The sequence below is a fragment of the Patella vulgata genome, chromosome 2 (assembly GCF_932274485.2).
Source record: "Patella vulgata chromosome 2, xgPatVulg1.2, whole genome shotgun sequence".
Classification (NCBI taxonomy): Eukaryota; Metazoa; Mollusca; class Gastropoda; family Patellidae; genus Patella; species Patella vulgata.
In genome coordinates this window covers 64,539,844-64,559,214 of record NC_065880.2, presented here as the reverse complement: position 1 = coordinate 64,559,214, position 19,371 = coordinate 64,539,844, and the positions used below count along the sequence as shown (strand labels likewise).

The 19,371-nt window shown below is 36.0% G+C and overlaps 1 protein-coding gene across 1 annotated transcript in view; it reads right to left on the bottom strand.

The window, feature by feature from the left end:
• LOC126811183 (macoilin-1) overlaps window positions 1-19,371 on the bottom strand; it is a 268,436-nt gene that overhangs the window by 9,891 nt on the left and 239,174 nt on the right. Inside the window, exon 11 of the mRNA XM_050536744.2 lies at window positions 8,063-8,234. Coding sequence (XP_050392701.1) covers window positions 8,063-8,234 — 172 coding nt within the window. The remainder of the gene's footprint in view (window positions 1-8,062; window positions 8,235-19,371) is intronic.

Here is a 19,371-nt window from a genome sequence, read left to right as displayed (position 1 = left end):
TGCGCCAGCTATCCAAAAATGTAAATATCAGAAATATCGGTTGAGAATTCACAGAGTTATGACCAGTTTTCGTTTTTCGCATTTAACGTCACTTCCGGTATGCGCACAAATTTCAAAATGGCTTTAAGTTTTTAAACGCAGTAGCTGCACAAATTTCAAACCTCTATCTCTTATAGTTGCTGAGATCTAGCTTCCCCCAACAAACAAAATTTTTTAACTAGACTTGCTTGTAAGACTGAAGGCTATCACCGTAACCAAGGCATCACACGGTCGCCAGATGCATGACAAAGACTATCCCCGCCACTCCTGCACCCCCCAAATAAAAACTCAAATATGCATAACTCAGATATTGACACGTTCTTTGCATGCGCATTACGATAGAGAAGGGAATTGAAAAATAGAGTTGAACAATTCACATCATGATAATCCTAGATTGGTAGAATCGAACAGAATGCGGCAATCCAAATATGTAATCGAAATTCCAAGAAATAACAATTTTAGTAAATTTTCAAATTTTGAAGAAAAAATGAGAACGACATGAAAAACCCAATATTCACGTGCAGCATTGTGTGTGAGCCCTTTAAAAGCATGTTTTCAACTTAATGTGCAGTACATGAACTGTGAAACGTCAATCTGTCTAATTTGTTGTTGGACGTGTGAAGGAATCGAGCTAGAGATGCCGAGACTTACTGAAAATCAACGGAATGAAGCCATGGGAATATCCAGGGCTGGCATGTCTACACATGCTATTGCCAGACACTTCAATTGTCATCAGTCCACTATTGTAAGGTTAGTGGAACGTATTCGAGTTACTGGATCAACACATGACCGTCAACGTCCTGGTTCACAACGCGTTACAACCCAGGCTCAAGACCGCTACATCCGGGTCACTCATCTGCGTGACATATTCCGCCCAGCGACTCGAACAGGTGCAGCAGTCGTCGGAAGACAAGGACCAGTAAGTGCCAACATCGTAAGACGTCGTCTAAGAGAAGTAGAACTCCGTGCACGACGACCTTATGTTGGAGCTATCCTCAGGGATGATCACCGTCAGCGGCGTTTGATATGGGCTCAAGGACACCAGACACGGAGAACAGTAGACTGGCAAAGTGTGCTCTTCAGTGATGAGTCGCTTTCATCCTTATCACACTGATGGCTGTCAACGTGTGTGGAGGCGTCGTGGGGAATGTCTTGAAGACTGCTGCGTCTTCGAAAGGAATCGATGGGGTGGGGGAAGTGTAATGGTGTGGGGAGGCTTCACATTTCATCACCGGACCGCCCTACACATTTGCAGGGGTTGCGTTAATGCTGTAGCCTACCGTGACGATGTCTTGCAACATCAATGGCTGCTAACAACATCAATGTCTTGGACTGTCCAGCCATGTCTCCGGACATGGCACTGATAGAACATGTCTGGGATGAGATTGGACGCCGTCTGTATCCGAGACCACAGATGCACACCATTGCTGCTTTAAAAGCTGCTCTTGTCCAGGAATGGAACAATTTGCCCCAGGCCTTCTTTCAAACAATGGTGAATTCCATGCGACGTCGCTGCACAGCGTGCGTAAGAGCCCGTGGAGGACACACACGCTACTGACATCTGTGTCGTACTTTTCGTTTTGACCCCTCTGACTTTGTACCGTTGATTACAGATTTTACATCCATAAGTGTACAAATGTGTTGTTATTGATGTGTTCCCATTTGAATATTGTTCACAATAAGAAGCACAATAAGAAGCAAAATAAATAAGACATGTTTACAGGATTATTTTGTTATACAAAAAACTAAGTGATGCGTTTTCCATGGCGCTCAGTATATAACACTACTGATAGGCCTCTCTGTAGAAGAAGTTCCCCAAAAAATATTATGTTGACTTTTCGAGAAATAGACCTCTAAAAATGCTCCAAATCGTAAAAATACGACGTTTTCGATTTTCGACCTCTTTTTTTCGGCTACCCCTAACATTTCAAACCAGCGGCTGCCAGGCAGGATACGCCCACATTTTCGAGAGATGGATAGAGAACAAGCTAAAAAGCAAGAGATTTTTCGTACAATCAGGGGCCATAATTCAGGTAGTTACGGTTCGATATGCACGAAAAACGAAAGGAACCGAGATCTTTGGATTATAAACTTACATTTCAAGTTTCAACAAAATCGGATAAAAATTGTGACCTCTATAGGGTCCACAACCTTGATATACCATATTTTTACGTTAATTGAGAACGAACGGTGGCCATTTTGTCTGTCAATTTTCACAAAATTCAAACTCAACTGTCCTTAGAATGGAGGGGGGTTTGATGGCTGAATGGTTAGCGTGCGCGAGCTGTATCATAAAGTCTGTCATTGAGTCAACTGGCGTGGTTTCGAATCCCCGGTTGTACGTGGCATGGATAAGGGTTGCCTGTCCAACCTCGTGGGTTTTCTCCGGGTCCTCCGGTTTCCTCCCACTGCTAAAGACCCCTACGCGCAAGCGAATTATTGAAATAAAATTAAACCATATGTTAGTCCCGAAATGACCTAGTTTGTGTCGAGTGGACGTTAAACCCCATTTCTCTCTCTCTCTCCTTAGGGTGGAACGGTAATATAATAATACGGTTTTTAAATCGGATAAAAATTATGATCTCTAATGGGTCCACAAGCTAAAAACACGATATTTCGTACAATCAGGGGCCATAATTCAGGAAGTTACGGTCCGATATGCGCGAATATCGAAAAGAACCGAGATCTTTGGGTTATAAACTTACATTTCAAGTTTCAACAAAATCGGATAAAAATTGTGACCTCTACAACCTTGATATACCATATTTTTACATTATTTGAGAACGAGGGGCGGCCATTTTGTCTGTCAGTTTTGGGCTGATTTTCACGAAATTCGAACTCAGCCATTCTTAGGGTTTAACGGTGATATAATAATACGTTTTTTTTTAAATCAGATAAAAATTATGACCTCTATAGGGTCCACAAGCTAAAAACGCGATTTTTCGTACAATCAGGAGCCATAATTCAGAAAGTTACGCTCCGATATGCGCGAATATCGAAAGGAACCGAGATCTTTGGGTTATAATCATACATTTCAAGTTTAAACTAAATCGGATAAAAATTGTGACCTCTACAATGTTCACACGCTAAAAACATGATTTTTCGTACAATCAGGGGCCATAATCCATGAAGTTACAGTCCGATACATGCCAATATCGAAAGGAACCGAGATATTAGGGAGATAAACCGTCATGCCTTTCATCAGAGATGCAATATTCAACACTACTGTACAATACTACTGCAATCACTTAACAAATTGGACTTGCTTATAAACAGCGCGAGCCGTCGATTTCTGTCTAGATGATTACAGTTATAAGATAATTTTGACAAAGAAGCAACAATATTAATTCAAAGACTAATTATTACACACTGCAATCAACTATTTCTGCTACAAGGTCAATAAACCCATATTTTGGATAGAAGTAAACATTCATAGTTGAAATAATTTTAGTTCAAAATAACGTCAATGTGAAAGAAAAAAAGCACTCTTGAATAGGATCTATACGTTGACAAAACGTACAGATTGTATCCACCCTTACTACATGTTTCGCTTAACAATGAAAGGTGCCGTTTTCAATTATCGATCCCTTTGTTCTCCTACTCCTGATATTTGGGACTGTCGTACAAAGGATTCATACATAACACTACCGATAAGACTCTCTGTAGCAGAAGTTCCCCCCAAAATATTATCTTAACTTTTTGAGAAAAAGACCTCTAAAAATGCTCCAAATCGTAAAAATATGACGTTTTCGATCTCTTTTTTCGGCTACCCATGACAATTGGAAAGATAGGTTGCCAGGGAACGAAACATACGCCCACAGCAGTCAACAAGAGTTGTCGCATATTTTTACTTTTTTCGGTAATTAAAAAACATTTATAATACACTAAAATCTGATTAAGAGCAAATTCTAATACTTTTCTGATAATTACTTCGTGAGTTACGAAGTAATTATCAGAAAAGTATTAGAATTTGTTCGGTTTTTATGAAATCGAATGAAATGAAATGAAATGGGGTTTAACGTCCTACTGTTTTGCTCCGAACTGGGCTAATGAAGACGGGCATACGCCATACAGTGTGCTATGAGGGAAATTTTGCCCGGACAGCGGCACTACGGCCTACTCTTATATCGAATTCCAACTGTCAAGGGATCTTTTACGTGCACGCCAATGTGTACACGGGACCTCAGTTTTTCGTCTCATCCGAATGACTAGACAGCTGTACTTGTCAGGCCCTCCGTCCTGCATCACTGACAAGGGGGAACCACGCCGGAAAATCAGGATGAACTTTCTCGGCCAATGCAGGGATCGAACACCCGACCTCCAGGTTAGCGAGCCAGCGCCTTACCCACTTAGCCACCGTGATCCCCGTTCAGTTTTTATAAACTTCTGCCCCATGCTAATGTTTTGTATACAAAGCTTTTAATATCATGGATTTAATTGTTCAAGTCATAAAAATTCATTGAAAATCAATATACTTGTTCGTCTCAAGATCTTAAACTCTGTGTATCAATCTGAAGTCAATCGGATGATAACTTTGGGCTTTAGAGCGTCACAAGATTTTTCAAAGTGATCAAGGCCCATAACTTTGGCAGTAATTATCCGAAATCGTTGATAATCAATAGGAATCTCAGTCTCATGACCTCAAACCATGTGTATAAATTTAAAGTCAATCGGATATTAACTTTAGCCTCTAGATCATCCTTAAGATTTTTTGAAGTGATCAAGGGCCATAACTCTGGCAGTAATTATCGGAAATCGCTGAAAATCAATAGGCTTTTTCATCTCATGACCTTTAACACTGTGTATAAATTTACGGTCAATTGGATATTAACTTTGGCCACTAGAGCGTCCACAAGATTTTTCAAAGTGATCAAGGGCCATAACTCTGGCAGTAATTATCGGAAATCGCTATAAATAAATAGGCCTCTTTGTCTCATGACCTTAAACACTGTGTATAAATTTAAAGTCAATCGGGTATAAACTTTGGCCTCTAGAGCGTCCACAAGATTTTTTGAAGTGATCAAGGGCCATTACTCTGGCAGTAATTATCGGAAATCACTGAACATCGATAGGCTTCTTCGCCTCATGACCTTAAACACTGTGTATAAATTTAAGATCAATCGAATCTTAACTTTGGCCTCTAGAGCGTTCACAAGATTTTTTGAAGTGATCAAGGGCCATAACTCTGGCAGTAATTATCGGAAATCGCTGAAAATCAATAGGCTTCTTCGTCTCATGACCTTAAACACTGTGTATGAATTTAAAGCCAATCGGATATTAACTTTAGCCTCTAGAGCGTCCACAAGCAAAATCAAATAGGCTTCTTCATCTCATGACATTAAACACTGTGTATGAATTTAAAGCCAATCGGATATTAACTTTAGCCTCTAGAGCGTCCACAAGCAATTGTGGACGCCGGACGGACGGGGGCGACGACAATATACGACCACATTTAAATGTGGGCGTATAAAAATTGTGACCTTTATAGGGTCCACAACCTTGATATACCATATTTTACGAGTTCAGCCACCAAACTATTCAGTTGTTTTTTTCAGACAACTAGTATCATTATATATAGCATTCGTTGTAAAACTAATTCGGAGAGATTTTGATTTAACAGTTTTTACATATTTTTGAAACAGGTTCCGAAGCGTTTTGGTTCTCTTATACAAGATCATTTTCGACGTTCCAAAGTAAAAGTTTGGTGCTAAAACCACCTAAATTTTAATTGTTCCTATTATTAATTAGAACAGGTTTCGCTTTAGTTTTTATATTTTACGCTGACATTTATTACTTTAAATCTTCCTAGTGCTAATATGGAAAATGTGACCTTTTGACCTCTGGGGTCACAAAGAACAAAGGTGAATTTAGCACATGGATGTCATTAGAAGCCGGCAACCGGCAAATTTCGCCGTTTACATTAGGCCAATTTCCGGCTACTTTATTTTCAGCTAAAAAAGATCAGTAATTTAATTTTAATAAAATAATTTGGCATTATATAAATTGAAACTAATTTAATTCCTATACGCAAAGCACACAGACGTATCAACTAACCAGTTTTTTTCGTGATACTCAAGGATTTACGACCTTTCTCCCGATCTCCCGCATGGAAAGCTATTTCTCACGGTAAATGTTCATAATTATGCCAATGCTAGTTTTACTTTCAAAAAGGGAGGTAACCCCCTTACTTCCGTTGTATAAATCGACCTCATGATTCTTATAAGTATATTGTAATCAATAGGTACATAAGCGTACCTGATAAAATAGAGACCTGTACTACCTGTACAAGGTCCGTTCCCTTACTGTCATTTTTCCTCATGGCTAGTAGTAAACGTCTATACGATTTTGACAGTTCTCCCGTGAACAGAAAACCTTTCACGCTTTGTGACTTGAGCGTGAAATCGGAAGCCATTGGCATTGAGTGATTGACTGAAATTTAGCTGACTTTCAATCTGCGATTTTAGATTACTTTTTCGTTTAAATATATTACTAGCGGTTGTATTATAATGCTTTGATATCGATCTCAATATACGAAAATAGTCGGACTCAAAAGTTATAGAAATATAAGCGCTATTACTGTTTATGTGGGAGGCACTTGCGGGAAAATAAAACTCTGATGTCACGTTTCCAGGGATTTCCATTCACGTGATTACACCCATAATTAGAAAACGGGATTTATTGGTTTTGCAGACTGAAATTTGCTAATTCCGAATAAATGCAGCCTGCCTTTTATCTGGTATCATGAAGATTAAAAATATTTTATATATTTTTCAAATTGTTACGATTTTATAAGTTTTAGCAAAGCCTAAACTAATATTCACAGATTTCAGTTTTAAAATTGGTAGACGTGCAATTCTATAATAAGGCTTATCTTAAGACTTTACTCAGATATGACTGAAAAGCACTTATTTGGATTATTAAAGTTTTTTGGGATAGATTTATGTATATTTTCACAAAATGTTTTAAAAAAAACTTTCTGTCATTTAAAATATTGACCCGAAAGGCACCTAACGCCATAACACACTCCCCACCCTTCGGTTTGCCCGCAGATTCAGGCCTTAGGCCCTAAACATTTGCTGCTCCTTACTTTAGCAAAATTTCCGGTTACTTGAAAAGTTAGTGACATCCCTGATTTAGCAAGCTTACATTTTTATTGAAAGTATGATTATTACTTTCGATCATTTTCAGCTTATTTTCATGATACAAGAATGACTGCGCATTCACTTTCAGTGCAAATGAACCCATTTGACCTTTGACCCCGAAAACGCAAAATTTTACTCTAGAAAAGTTGGGTCTGGTTTTGTGCCCATTTGATGGACCCCCTCCCAGCGCTGAGCCGCCAGACTATTTCATCAAAATATGATTAAAATTGTGACCTCTTTAGGGTCCACAAGCTAAAAACGTGATTTTTCGTACAATCGGGGGCCATAATCCACGAAGTTTCGATCCGATACATGCCAATATCGAAAGCAACCGTGATCTTTTGGAGATAAACCTATATTTCAATTTTCATCAGATCGGATAAGAATTGTGACCTGTAGAGTCTCCACAAACAAATTGTGGACGGACGGACAGGGGCGACGACAATATACGTCCACATGAAAATGTGGTTAAAAACAAAGTCATGGGTATCACAAAACCATCTTTTATAGTATCTAACGTTTCGTAAGTCTAAAAACCTACTTCTTCAGAGAATACAAGCTACACAAATGATACAGTTGCACAAAAAAATGTGAATGGAGGGACGGAAACACGGACCGACGACAATATACTTCCACATGAAAATGTGGGCGTATAATAAGAGAACTATGTAAACAGTGTAAACTACAGAGAAGTTGTGGCAAAAATATACGCATGGGGAAGGGGGGGGGGGGGGGGGCTGGGAAGGAATCACTTCAGCACATAACTTCTTACCACTAAAGGGATTTCATAGCATAATTTTGATTGAAAACTTGAAACCCTCTGCCTCAGCACTTTTTTCCATTTTGCCTGGTCCTTAAAGATAACTTAGATATCAACTAACTTTGTAAAACCTTGATCTGTCTTCTTTCCTCGGCTAAAGCTGAAAATAATTCTTGTTTAAAACGAGTTTCGGCAGTTAAACTATTTTCTAATTCAGTATTTTTTTCCTGCATTGCACCAAGAGCAGCCATCAAGACATTTTCTTTCTGATTATCTTTTATCTGCCTTAACGTCTGAAAAAATAAAGAATACATTGTTGCTTATTTTTTAAGATCTGTAGACTGCTTGTGGTGACAAATCCAAGCTAAGAAATCAGTTGAATTATTATGCAAGTTTTAAAAGATAGGTTGCCAGGCAACAAAACATACACCCACCAGAGGTCGCAGTGGATCAATATGCAGACATTCAAAAACTTTAAGTTTTTCCCCTCCACATCTGCTGGACTTGGAGGCTCTCAAAATACTCAATAAAAGCAAGTAAAGTCGTTATTTGAACAACCCTATTTTAAGCGTCCTTATTTCATTGATACTGTATTTAGTCTAATGACAACTGGAGGTTGACAGCACGTCTATGGTTGACGGCACAGTCATTTCAATCTTTCACTTCAACAGGAAGTAAAGAAAAAACTATAGCTATGAAAGCCAATACTTGTATGAAATGTTATTTATTGCTTCCAGTGTAGCAAAATAAGGGGTGTCTCAGAATAGCTACCCTGAACTTAAAGATTATGAACGAAATAAGAAGAAATATAAAAGCCTACGAAGACTACATACAGTGGAGGTGTGTAAATGCTGGGTGAAGCACAGAAATTGATGACGTAGTGTACAAACTACGACATAGAATAATCTAATTATTCTCACGTCGGAGAAATTTTCGGCGTGTAAATTACGCCTCCAGCAGCTAAGTCGTCAAAGCAGTCAACAAAGGTTGTCGCATATATCTTCTTTTGTCAGAAATGAAAACATTTCCAACACACTAAAATCTGATAACGAGTAACAACCCATCAAAGATACATTATGGGAGATTGTAATAGAGAGTTGGCCATTCTTGCTATATAACAGTTCAAAAATAGATGATGAAAGAAGAATATATTGAAAATTTCAATCAAATTACTTTATTCTGAACAAAGTTATCACCATTCCATTGTAATTTTTCACTAGAAATAGGAGTCAACTCTATCTTCACCGTCTCCGAGAATGGCCGATCGTTTGACTGACAGGCGTTAACTCCACCTACATAATCTCGATTATCAAGTAACGTTTTCAATGGCTGTGGTGCCGTTAGCCTATTCAGTTTGAGACGGGGTTGCAATTCAATTCGTATCACATTTATTTTTACTAGAAATTAAAAATAAGACTTTTAATATAAAGATAAGAAGCGTAAGTTTGAAAGGAATGGACCAAATCAATGAGGCAGCATTGTACATAATTATAGCCGCCTTCTTGTTAGCCTGCGTGTACTCTTGTACTGTAACTGGTAGGCCTACGTGACTCCCGAAGCAGACAAATAGGAAACAGTGATCCAATGGGACTGCAATTCAACTGGGGCGATGTTTATCAATTTCCATAATTTTTCTGAAAACGCACTTGACAAAAGAGTGTATAATACCGACATCCAAACTCTCATTTTAACCACAACTAAACATAATATCAAGGCCGTATATTGAACTTTCGCTCAAGAGAGGCCTCGCTTTGTACGCTCTATCATTTAGCCTCGATCATCATTGCCTTTTATGGAAAATTTCCGGGAGTATGACGTCAACCTAACGGTTACCGGTAATCTCCGCTTACAACGCCATTTAAAAATTTAATCAATCAATGAAATCCTGTTTAAATCCAAGCCACTTGTGGGTCTACAGAGTTGATTTTGGGCTTGTTGTGTAAATAAAGATCTAATTTATAATTTCTATGACATCTGAAGCCTAAATAAAGACTTAAAATATGCTGATTTAGCTCTTGCATAATGCATGTTTAAGTAATTATCAGAAATCATTAGAATTTGTTTCGATTGTTTGTCTCATGACCGTAAACACTGTGTACAAATTTATATTAACTTAAGCCTCTAGCGCGTCCTAAGAAATTATAGGAAATCAAGGGCCATAACTCTGGCAGTAATTATCAATAATCACTGAAAATTAATAGGCTTCTTCGTCTCATAACCTTAAGTTAAACACTGTGTATAAATTTAAAGTCTATCAGATATTAACTTCAGATTCTAGAGCATCCATAAAAATTTTCAAAGTGATCAAGGGCAATAACTCCGGCAGTAATTATCAGAAATCGCTGAAAATAAATAGGCTTCTTCGTCTCATGACCTTAAACACTGTGTATAAATTTAAAGTCAATTGGATATTTTTGGCCTCTAGAGCGTCCACAAGATTTTTTGAAGTGATCAAGGGCCATAACGCTGGCAGTAATTATCGGGAATCGCTGAAAATCAATAGGCTTTTTCGTCTCATGATAAACACTTTTCATAAATTTAAGATCAATCGGATATTAACTTTGGCCTCTAGAGCGTCCACAAGATTTTTCAAAGTGATCAAGGGCCATAACTCTGGCAGTAATTATTGGAAATCGCTGAAAATCAATAGGCTTTTTCATCTCATGACCTTTAACACTGTGTATAAATTTAAAGTCAATTGGATATTAACTTTGGCCTCTAGAGCGTCCGCAAGATTTTTTGAAGTGATCAAGGGCCATAACTCTGGCAGTAATTATCGGAAATTGCTAAAAAAACAATAGGCTTCTTCGTCTATTGACCTTTAACAATGTGTATTAATTTAAAGTCAATCAGATATTAACTTTGGCCTCTAGAGCGTCCATAAGATTTTTTGAAGTGATCAAGGGCCATAACTCTGGTAGTAATTATCGGAAATCGCTGAAAATCAATAGGCTTTTTTGTCTCATGACCTTAAACACTGTGTATAAATTTAAGATCAATCGGATATTAACTTTGGCCTCTAGAGCGTCCACAAGATCGCTGAAAATCAATAGGATTCTTCGTCTCATGATCTTAAACACTGTGTATAAATTTAAAGTCAATCGGATAATAACTTTAGCCTCTAGAGCGTCCACAAGCAATTGTGGACTGCGGACCGACGGACCGACGGACGGGGGCGACGACAATATACGACCACATTTAAATGTGGGCATATAAAAAGAGAAAAAATATTCATATGCCTTCTCTCAAGAGCAGGATATATGTAGCGACCGGCAGCTATTTTTAAATATTTTCTTCTTCAGAAGCTTGTTATTTTCCAAAAGCTGTACATCTCAGTATTGTAACAACACCAAGTTTATGTAAATCGGAGCAGAATTGACTGAGTTAATGCCTATTTAGTAACACAAACTGGCAGACCTCTTGTTCGCAAAATTGGCCATTTTGCTTCACTTTTCAACCCCACTTCATATCTCCGAAACCAAAGGTCCTAAAGACATAATTAGTTCACCAAAATAAAGAATATTTACGCACCAACACAATCATGCAAAAACATTACACATAGCTCGAGAAGTTTATTTTCTGATGTTTGCAATAACCATACAGAAAATTAAATAATTATGTAAACTTGAACTAGCTACAAGCAGCTATTTTTAAATATTAATTTGTCAATAACCTTGTTATTTTCCCAAAGTTGCACATCTCAGCAGAATTGACAGAGTTAATGCCCGTTTTTTAACGCCAATTGGCAGACCCACCCCACCTTTTCGCGAAATCGGCCATTTTGCTTCCATTTTCAGCCCCACTCCATATCTGAAAAACGAAAAGAGCTAGAGACATAATTATCTAACCAAGATGAAGCTTATTTATGTATCAACACAGCCATACAAGCACATGACACATACCTTGAATGGTTTATTTTCCGAGGTTTGAAATACTGGCACAGAAAATTAAATAATAACTTGAACTAAACATAATCAATAATGATACAATATAATCAAAATATTTAAAAAACAAAACTTCGTCGTAGAGTATTCAAAACAGAATAGAAAATATTGTCCCCCCCCCCCCCACAAGTGATGGGATTTCAAAATTTTAGTTGTCGGACAATTTCTTCTCGAAAACAAAGGGACATAACTCTTATCGTTATTTAAGCAGGCGTTTTCAAACCACAATTAAGAATCACGTGTCAACAAAATATTCAAATTCATACATAATAAAAAAAAATTAGATGCACCTCATAATTTTTCACATATTTAATTCCCGTACGGTATTCAAATTTATGTCGATAATATTCCTATAAAATTACATGACATCGGTATACCATAGAATGAAAGCGTGCCGACTACTGCCCATCCGTACCCGTTTCAAATTCCCCCAAAATTACCGTATTTTTCGGGTCATAAGTCGATACATTTTTTCAGCAAAGTCCGGCATTCGTCTTATGCTCCATTTTGATTTATATATGGAAGGTAAAGAAAATGACATCCCGAAATTTATTTGGCCGTAAACCTTCGTAAACGTCGCTCTAACAGAAGGAGCGAGTGACACCAACTGCTAAATAATCCCATTCGACTCTTAAGCACGCGCTATCGTCTAAAAACAATTACTGTAACTACTTACGTAATTCCAATCGAAATATTCGTCAACATTTCTTAGTGTGTTTATTTATTTATTTAAAAACATAAACCCCATTCAAAATATGATCATAAATCCGACAATATGCCATCAAAATAGAATCTTTTCTGCCGACATCAGACGTATTACATTCGGCACGTCTTAATTCCACGTGTCTCCCGAGATTTCTACTTTCATTTTGCGTGTGTGTGAAATAGCTATATTTAACTTCGGTTTCCACTGAAGAAATATCACAGACAAGTTATCAGACACAATGTATATTGATTTGGAGTGTTATGTACTATTATTAGGATATGTGACATATATGACTAATGTCTACGGCCGACATCAAGGAGATTAAAACATGAGTAGGGAGGTCAAGATAAATTTTGACTTTAATTATTATGAAAATGATTGTGTTAGTCATATTGTTCTCATTTACTTGAACATTTCAACGAAAAAAATATTAAAATCCGTTCAGTAGTTTTCGTTCAGCTCTGATATTAGTCGCTCATTTTTTCGACATTTTGGGAATATGTCCATGCAAAGTCAATAGTAAAGTAAAGGGAGAATTACTACGGTGACAATACCCTTTCTGTGCAATATCAATCAAGTTTTTAATGCATTTTTATTCATAACTTTCTTATTTTTGATATGATCTTGATAAAATTTGGAACTTTTGTCGTACAAGTCTCCATGGCGATAATGAATATAAAATTAGTTAAAATATGCGCAAATTTATGCAAATTTTCATAATTTTTCAATGTTTCTCCAACGATTGGACATCTGTCATCATATAAGTGGAGAAATAGGGTTTTGATGTCTTCATCAAAGTGTCAGGGTGTATTTTCTGTAAAATAATCCAAGCTAATATGCAAATTAGCTTACCTAATTTGCATATTCTATTTAATATTATGCAAAATCCGTATTGTAGATTGTTCAATGTTTTATTTTATTCATTTAAAAAAAAACTTTTGGAACTTTTGTCGCACAAGTCTCCATGACAATAATGAATAAAAAATTAGTTAAAATAGGCGTATACATAATGAGCTAATTTGCATAATTTATGCAAATTTTCATAATTTTTCAATGTTTCTCAAACGATTGGACATCTGTCATCATATAAGTGGAGAAATAGGGTTTTGATGTCTTCATCAAAGTGTCAGGGTGTATTTTCTGTAAAATAATCCAAGCTTATATGCAAATTAGCTTACCTAATTTGCATTTTCTATTTAATGTTATGCAAAATCCACATTGTAGATTGTTCAATCTTTTATTCATTTAAAAAAAACCCCAACCGTTTGGAACTTTTGATGCACATGTCTCCATGAGGATAATGAATATAAATTTAGTTAAAATATGTGCATACATAATGAGCTAATTTGCATAATTTATGCAAATTTTCATAATTTTTCAATGTGTCTCGAAAGATTAAACATCTGTCATCATGTAAGTGGAGAAATAGGGTTTTGATGTCTTCATCAAAATGTCAGGGTGTATTTTCTGTAAAATAATACAAGCTTCATTGCACATTTTGTGCTAGTAAAGAGACATTTCTGCTCCTGTCAGTCATGTAACAAACAACAAGTCCAAAAATTTGAATACATTATATTTATTCACTTAAAGGGCATATAGCTCTATTCATTTGAACTTTAATTGTGTTCTGAATTTTGAACATTATAGAATATGTTGAGTTTATAGAGCATTAGCCCCTTTAACACCATCTTACGTATGTCACAATTCTACAGAATACAATCAATTAGGAGATAAACACTTCCTTTTATGTATTTAGAGGGGGTTTATTGTCCATTTAACCATGCTTGAATCATTAGAACACGAGACGCGATAGCGTCGAGTTGTTCTAATGGATAATTCAAGCATGGTTAAATGGACAATAAACACCCGATAAATACGTAACAGGAACGTGTTTATCGATATTGTAGCACAAATATTTGGAGATTTTCTTCGGAACTATTTAGGAAACATTTTTACACTCATTTTAAAAAGTCGTTATTTGGTCACGCGCTTGCATTCATTTTTCAAAATATTTTCAATAGATTATAGACGGTCTCTTGCTTACCTGCAAATTTAAAATGTTTGAGTCTCGAGTTACTGGTAAATGAATTATGGAAGAAAATGTTATTCGGATATTGACAACAAAAAATATTTTTAACGTTCGAAGATTTTTAAAAGAACAAGAAATTAGTATTATTGCAGTATTTCGAGACGAGTGTCAACGTGATTGAAATAATTCCGCCCTGCTATCCGAGACTAAAAGAGGAGTAACTCTTGGCAACAAAAATGACTTCACTTCGGGAGTTTCATGTAAGTTTTCAGCATTTGTTATTTTATTTTGCAGACTGTTATCACAATGTTGTAGCTAGTTCTTCTTTACACAATTGAAGTTCATACTTTCATCCTCTAAAATACCATATAAACCATGACAATGATGTCTAGTCTAAGATGCCAGTGGTTGCTATGTAGCTGTTCTGACGTGTTGTCAAAAAATGACAATTTTGGCAATGATAATGATTAGGCCTATATTTCAGCTGCTATATTCGACTCCCTCATTGTATTCTTAAGCGATTCCTTGTGACTAATGACTTATTATTAGGTAGATCATGCTAGTCAGATTTTGAAAGCATGATTTTTAAAAAGAATCCACCACCTGATTAATAAAAATTGGTGAGTGAAGCTCGCCTACCAAAAAAGAAAACATATAGGCCTACTGACACTGTCACTGCCTAGTTACGAAATAATTTGGATATACCTGAAAACGGTTTTAATTAATTTATGACTGATTTTCTACTGTTTTATGTATTTCAGAAATGTGATTTTATAAAAGATGGTATTTGAAAATGGTGTGATTGTCATGTGTGCAGAATTCCTTAAAGATATTTGCCAATAAAGATTTGAGTTGAGGAAGATCATTGAGCACAAAAATGGAAAAAAGTACACTGTTATATTTATACGCAGTAATTCGCCTTGATAATTTAGAGGGGGTTTATTGTCCATTCGACCACACTTTTCGACCAATCAGAATCGAGGAAATTTCTAATTTGTGCTACAATGCTTATTACCCTGAGACGATTCAATATTTATTAAGCAATGATCAAGACTAGAGAAGCCTGGTCGAAATGTCTCTCAGTAATAAACACTAATTGTATTCCATAGAATTGTCACTATGTATTTCCAGTACATTTACTAAATGCCATGGAAACAAATTATCATAGTGATGGTCCGATAATCAGTTTCAACATCGGTAATTGGCTGATAAGTGGCCTATCGGTAGATATCGGTTTCAGTCGACGACAACGGAGTCGCCGATGTCTGTTCAAAAGGACTCGGTAAATACCTTTAAAATATCATTTGAGTTGTAAACAAATCATTATTTTGCTTGACATTTGGTACCTTTTTTTTAGTTGTCGTCCACGTGGCTATTTAGACATAATACAAGACTCTCATAGAGGCCGTAAAAAGGAAAGAATATACGATGCAAAATCCTGACCGGTCTACATTATTTTTTTTAAATCCTTATTCACACATTGAGAGTTCGGGTAGACTAAGTTGTTTTTTTAAGAATACCATTTTTGTGCACGTGCAAACAGACATTAATGTACAACAGTCCACTTGATAACACTTCTGACTGGAATCTGGAATAAGCCCATTGCATGATAATCAAAATTGGAGAACGGAGCAGTGCGTCGCAAAGGCCCCTTTTCTACTTTAATGTAGACACAATTTCTATGTTATCACAACCCCAACCCTTTATTAATTCATACTATTATAAACACATAAGTTAAGTTTCCAATAGATGGTTTTTATTTTTAACCCTAGTTATAGAAATGGCGGGAGAATGTCATGTGACAGGCGGGAAGCTATCACTTTGATGTTGTATCATTACCGCGTAAACCATTCTGACATCATTCATAATAGAAATAAGGTGCCGATCAATTTAGGGAATTGTATCGTAATAAACTGTGTGATAATCTCGACTTTATAAATTATTCATACAGCAAAAATAATTAAGTTCACACAGCAAAAATAATTAAGTTCACAATAGATGGTGTGTATATTCGACTGTGTTGGAAGCGTGATTTAATTATTCTTTCCAAAAACATCTCGTCTGGTTTGATTCCTAAGGTAAAGGGGGGTTGGATGGCCGAATGGTTAGCACGTGCGCGCTGTATAATAATTAATAAGGTATGTCATTGAGTCAACTGGCGTGGTTTCAATTCCCCGGTTGTACGTGACAAGGAGTAGGGTCGTCTGTCCAATCTCGTGGGTTTACTCTGGATCCTACGGTTTCCTCCCATTGCTAAAGACCCCTACGTGCAAGCGAATTATTGAAATAAAATTAAAAGAACCATATGTTAGTCCCGAAATAACTTTATGTCAAGTGGACATTCAACCCTCTCTCTCTCTCTCTCTGTGTAAAATAGTACCAAGCGTTTCCCGACTAAGTAACCGTATCGGACCATGACTAAGTAACCGTATCGGACCATCGCTAATTTAACACCATCTTGCATTCTTAGAAAACTCTTTGTATTTCTTACTGATTAAAGGCAAAACCTCTCCAGCATTTATAACTTCAAAAAATCTCAAATTACTATCTCGAGGTGACAACTTGATATTAAACTGAATGACAAACTGAACTTTTGTTTCTTTGATATCTTCTGGATTGCACCATATAAACACTTTAGCACCACAACGCTCCATATAGCGAATAGATGTCAATTCAGAGGATATCAAAGATTCAATACATCCAAGGTACCAATCATTCTCATATGCTACAACATTTCATTTATAAATAATAATTTCTGAACTTTTGTATTTGATTTAGAATCAGCATTTGTTTTTGACACATTACATTTTCTTTTAGCTTTAGCTACAAGTTTTTTGGCAACGGAACAAGGTTTTTTAAGACCTGCTTTACCTATGTGCTTATTCAGAAGAGTTCTTCTGATCTGTAGATCCCGAATAATATTTTTATTATTTGTACCATTTTCTGACACTTTAAAATATGACTTAAATGTGTTGTAAGAGTTGTTAAATCATGTGTTTTACCCTTTGCACTGAAAGAATAATATTTATTTGGCACTGCTGTTTTAATTATAAATTTATGATATAAAATTTGTTGTTTTACATCTTCAATTTCATTAGAAGCATTATCAATATTTGATAATATATTCTTCTCGGAAGTCCACAACCCACCAGCATCAGCAATAGATTTGTTTAATTTATCATTCCGTTTCGATTCTTTTAGTTTTTTTGCGTCTAATTCAGCTTTATGTTTTTGCAGCAAGGCCTGTCGTTGATTTCGATTTAATTATGTTTTTTTTTCTGAAACCCTGTTAGTTGTTGGACAGGACTTGGTTTGTTCTATTACTGATGCTGATGGTTGTGAATAAATGCCATTTAAAATTTGATCGTTTAGTTGTCGTATCAATAAGATCTCGGCATCATAACATATAATTTCAAGACATTCCTTGGTGAGTGCATTTATGTCATCTGATTGCCTGATAAATACTTCTTCATATAATATATGATATCTTTCTTAATTTCTATTTCAGAAAATATTTGTTTTTCATCTAATAAAGGGGAGGCATCAAATGAGAGAGAATGGAGACTGTCTATCAGTTGCTTCCAAACAAAATTCAAATCAAATACGTGTTTGTGCTTTTGCTCAAGCAGAGACCATAGTGGAGTTGTAATAAAATAAGCAAAAATTCCTAGTGCTCTAAGACCTGCTTGACATATTGGTGATATGATGCTTTCCTTAATACATTTTAGTAAGCGATTATCATTTAAATTAAAACCATGTAAGAAGTCCAGAATGTGATTTCTATGATAAAATATTGCAGCTCCATCTATAAAGAGGACATTAAAACGATGATGTAGAAATGAAATAATGTGATTTTTTTTATTAACAATATCAAGATAATCTGTCCAGTTTCTCAGCGCAACCAGATCGCTCATTACCAGTAAGTGTAAAAGCCTGTGAGGCTTCAAAAACTAAATCAAATGTTCTAGCATTACCTTTCTGAAAGGAAAAATTTGTCACCTTTGACCCAGTTTCAAGAGCTATCTCTTCGTATATTTTTAATGATTTTGAAGCAATGGTACCTAAATTGGATATTGCATGAAGTCCACAATATATACCACTGATTTGAATCATTTGTTTTTCGGAATCAGAAAGTTTTGAAAACTGGGGCAAGTGTAATATAAAGATTTCCTCCCTTGACTGTTCAAACAGTGTTTTAAAACTTTTATTAACAATATGACGATCAGTCATCATATTTTTTATATTAGATAGCATCACAGAAACAAATTTCTTTTGTTCATTTACATTATCAGTAATTGTACTTGAAGTTTCTAATAAAAGACGGTTTAAAGTTTCCAAATAAGAATAAGCATGACCTGAAACCTGTTCTTCAATGCCCAATGAAAAAGTGTTTTTATCTTTTGTAGTAATCTGAAAACTTGAAAACTCCTTAAATCTTTTTCTTTTGCCATCAAAATGAAGAGTGGTCTCAGGTTCATGTAATAAAGTTTCAGCGGTCTGAATTTGACTAATAATCTGTGCCTCGTTCTGAAATGACTTAATTGTTGATGTTGAGGGTAGATCTTCTACCTCCATATGGGCAATACCTTCAAGCACAGTCCTAATTACTTCGCTTACTTTCTTGACAGATGTTCCTAAGGACAAAAGTTGCATAGAAACTGCACGTACGTCATCAGTGTAAGTCTTACCTACTTTTGTTTCAGTTTTCTAGGCCTACTGGATTATTTTGACAATTTTCTAATTGCAAATTC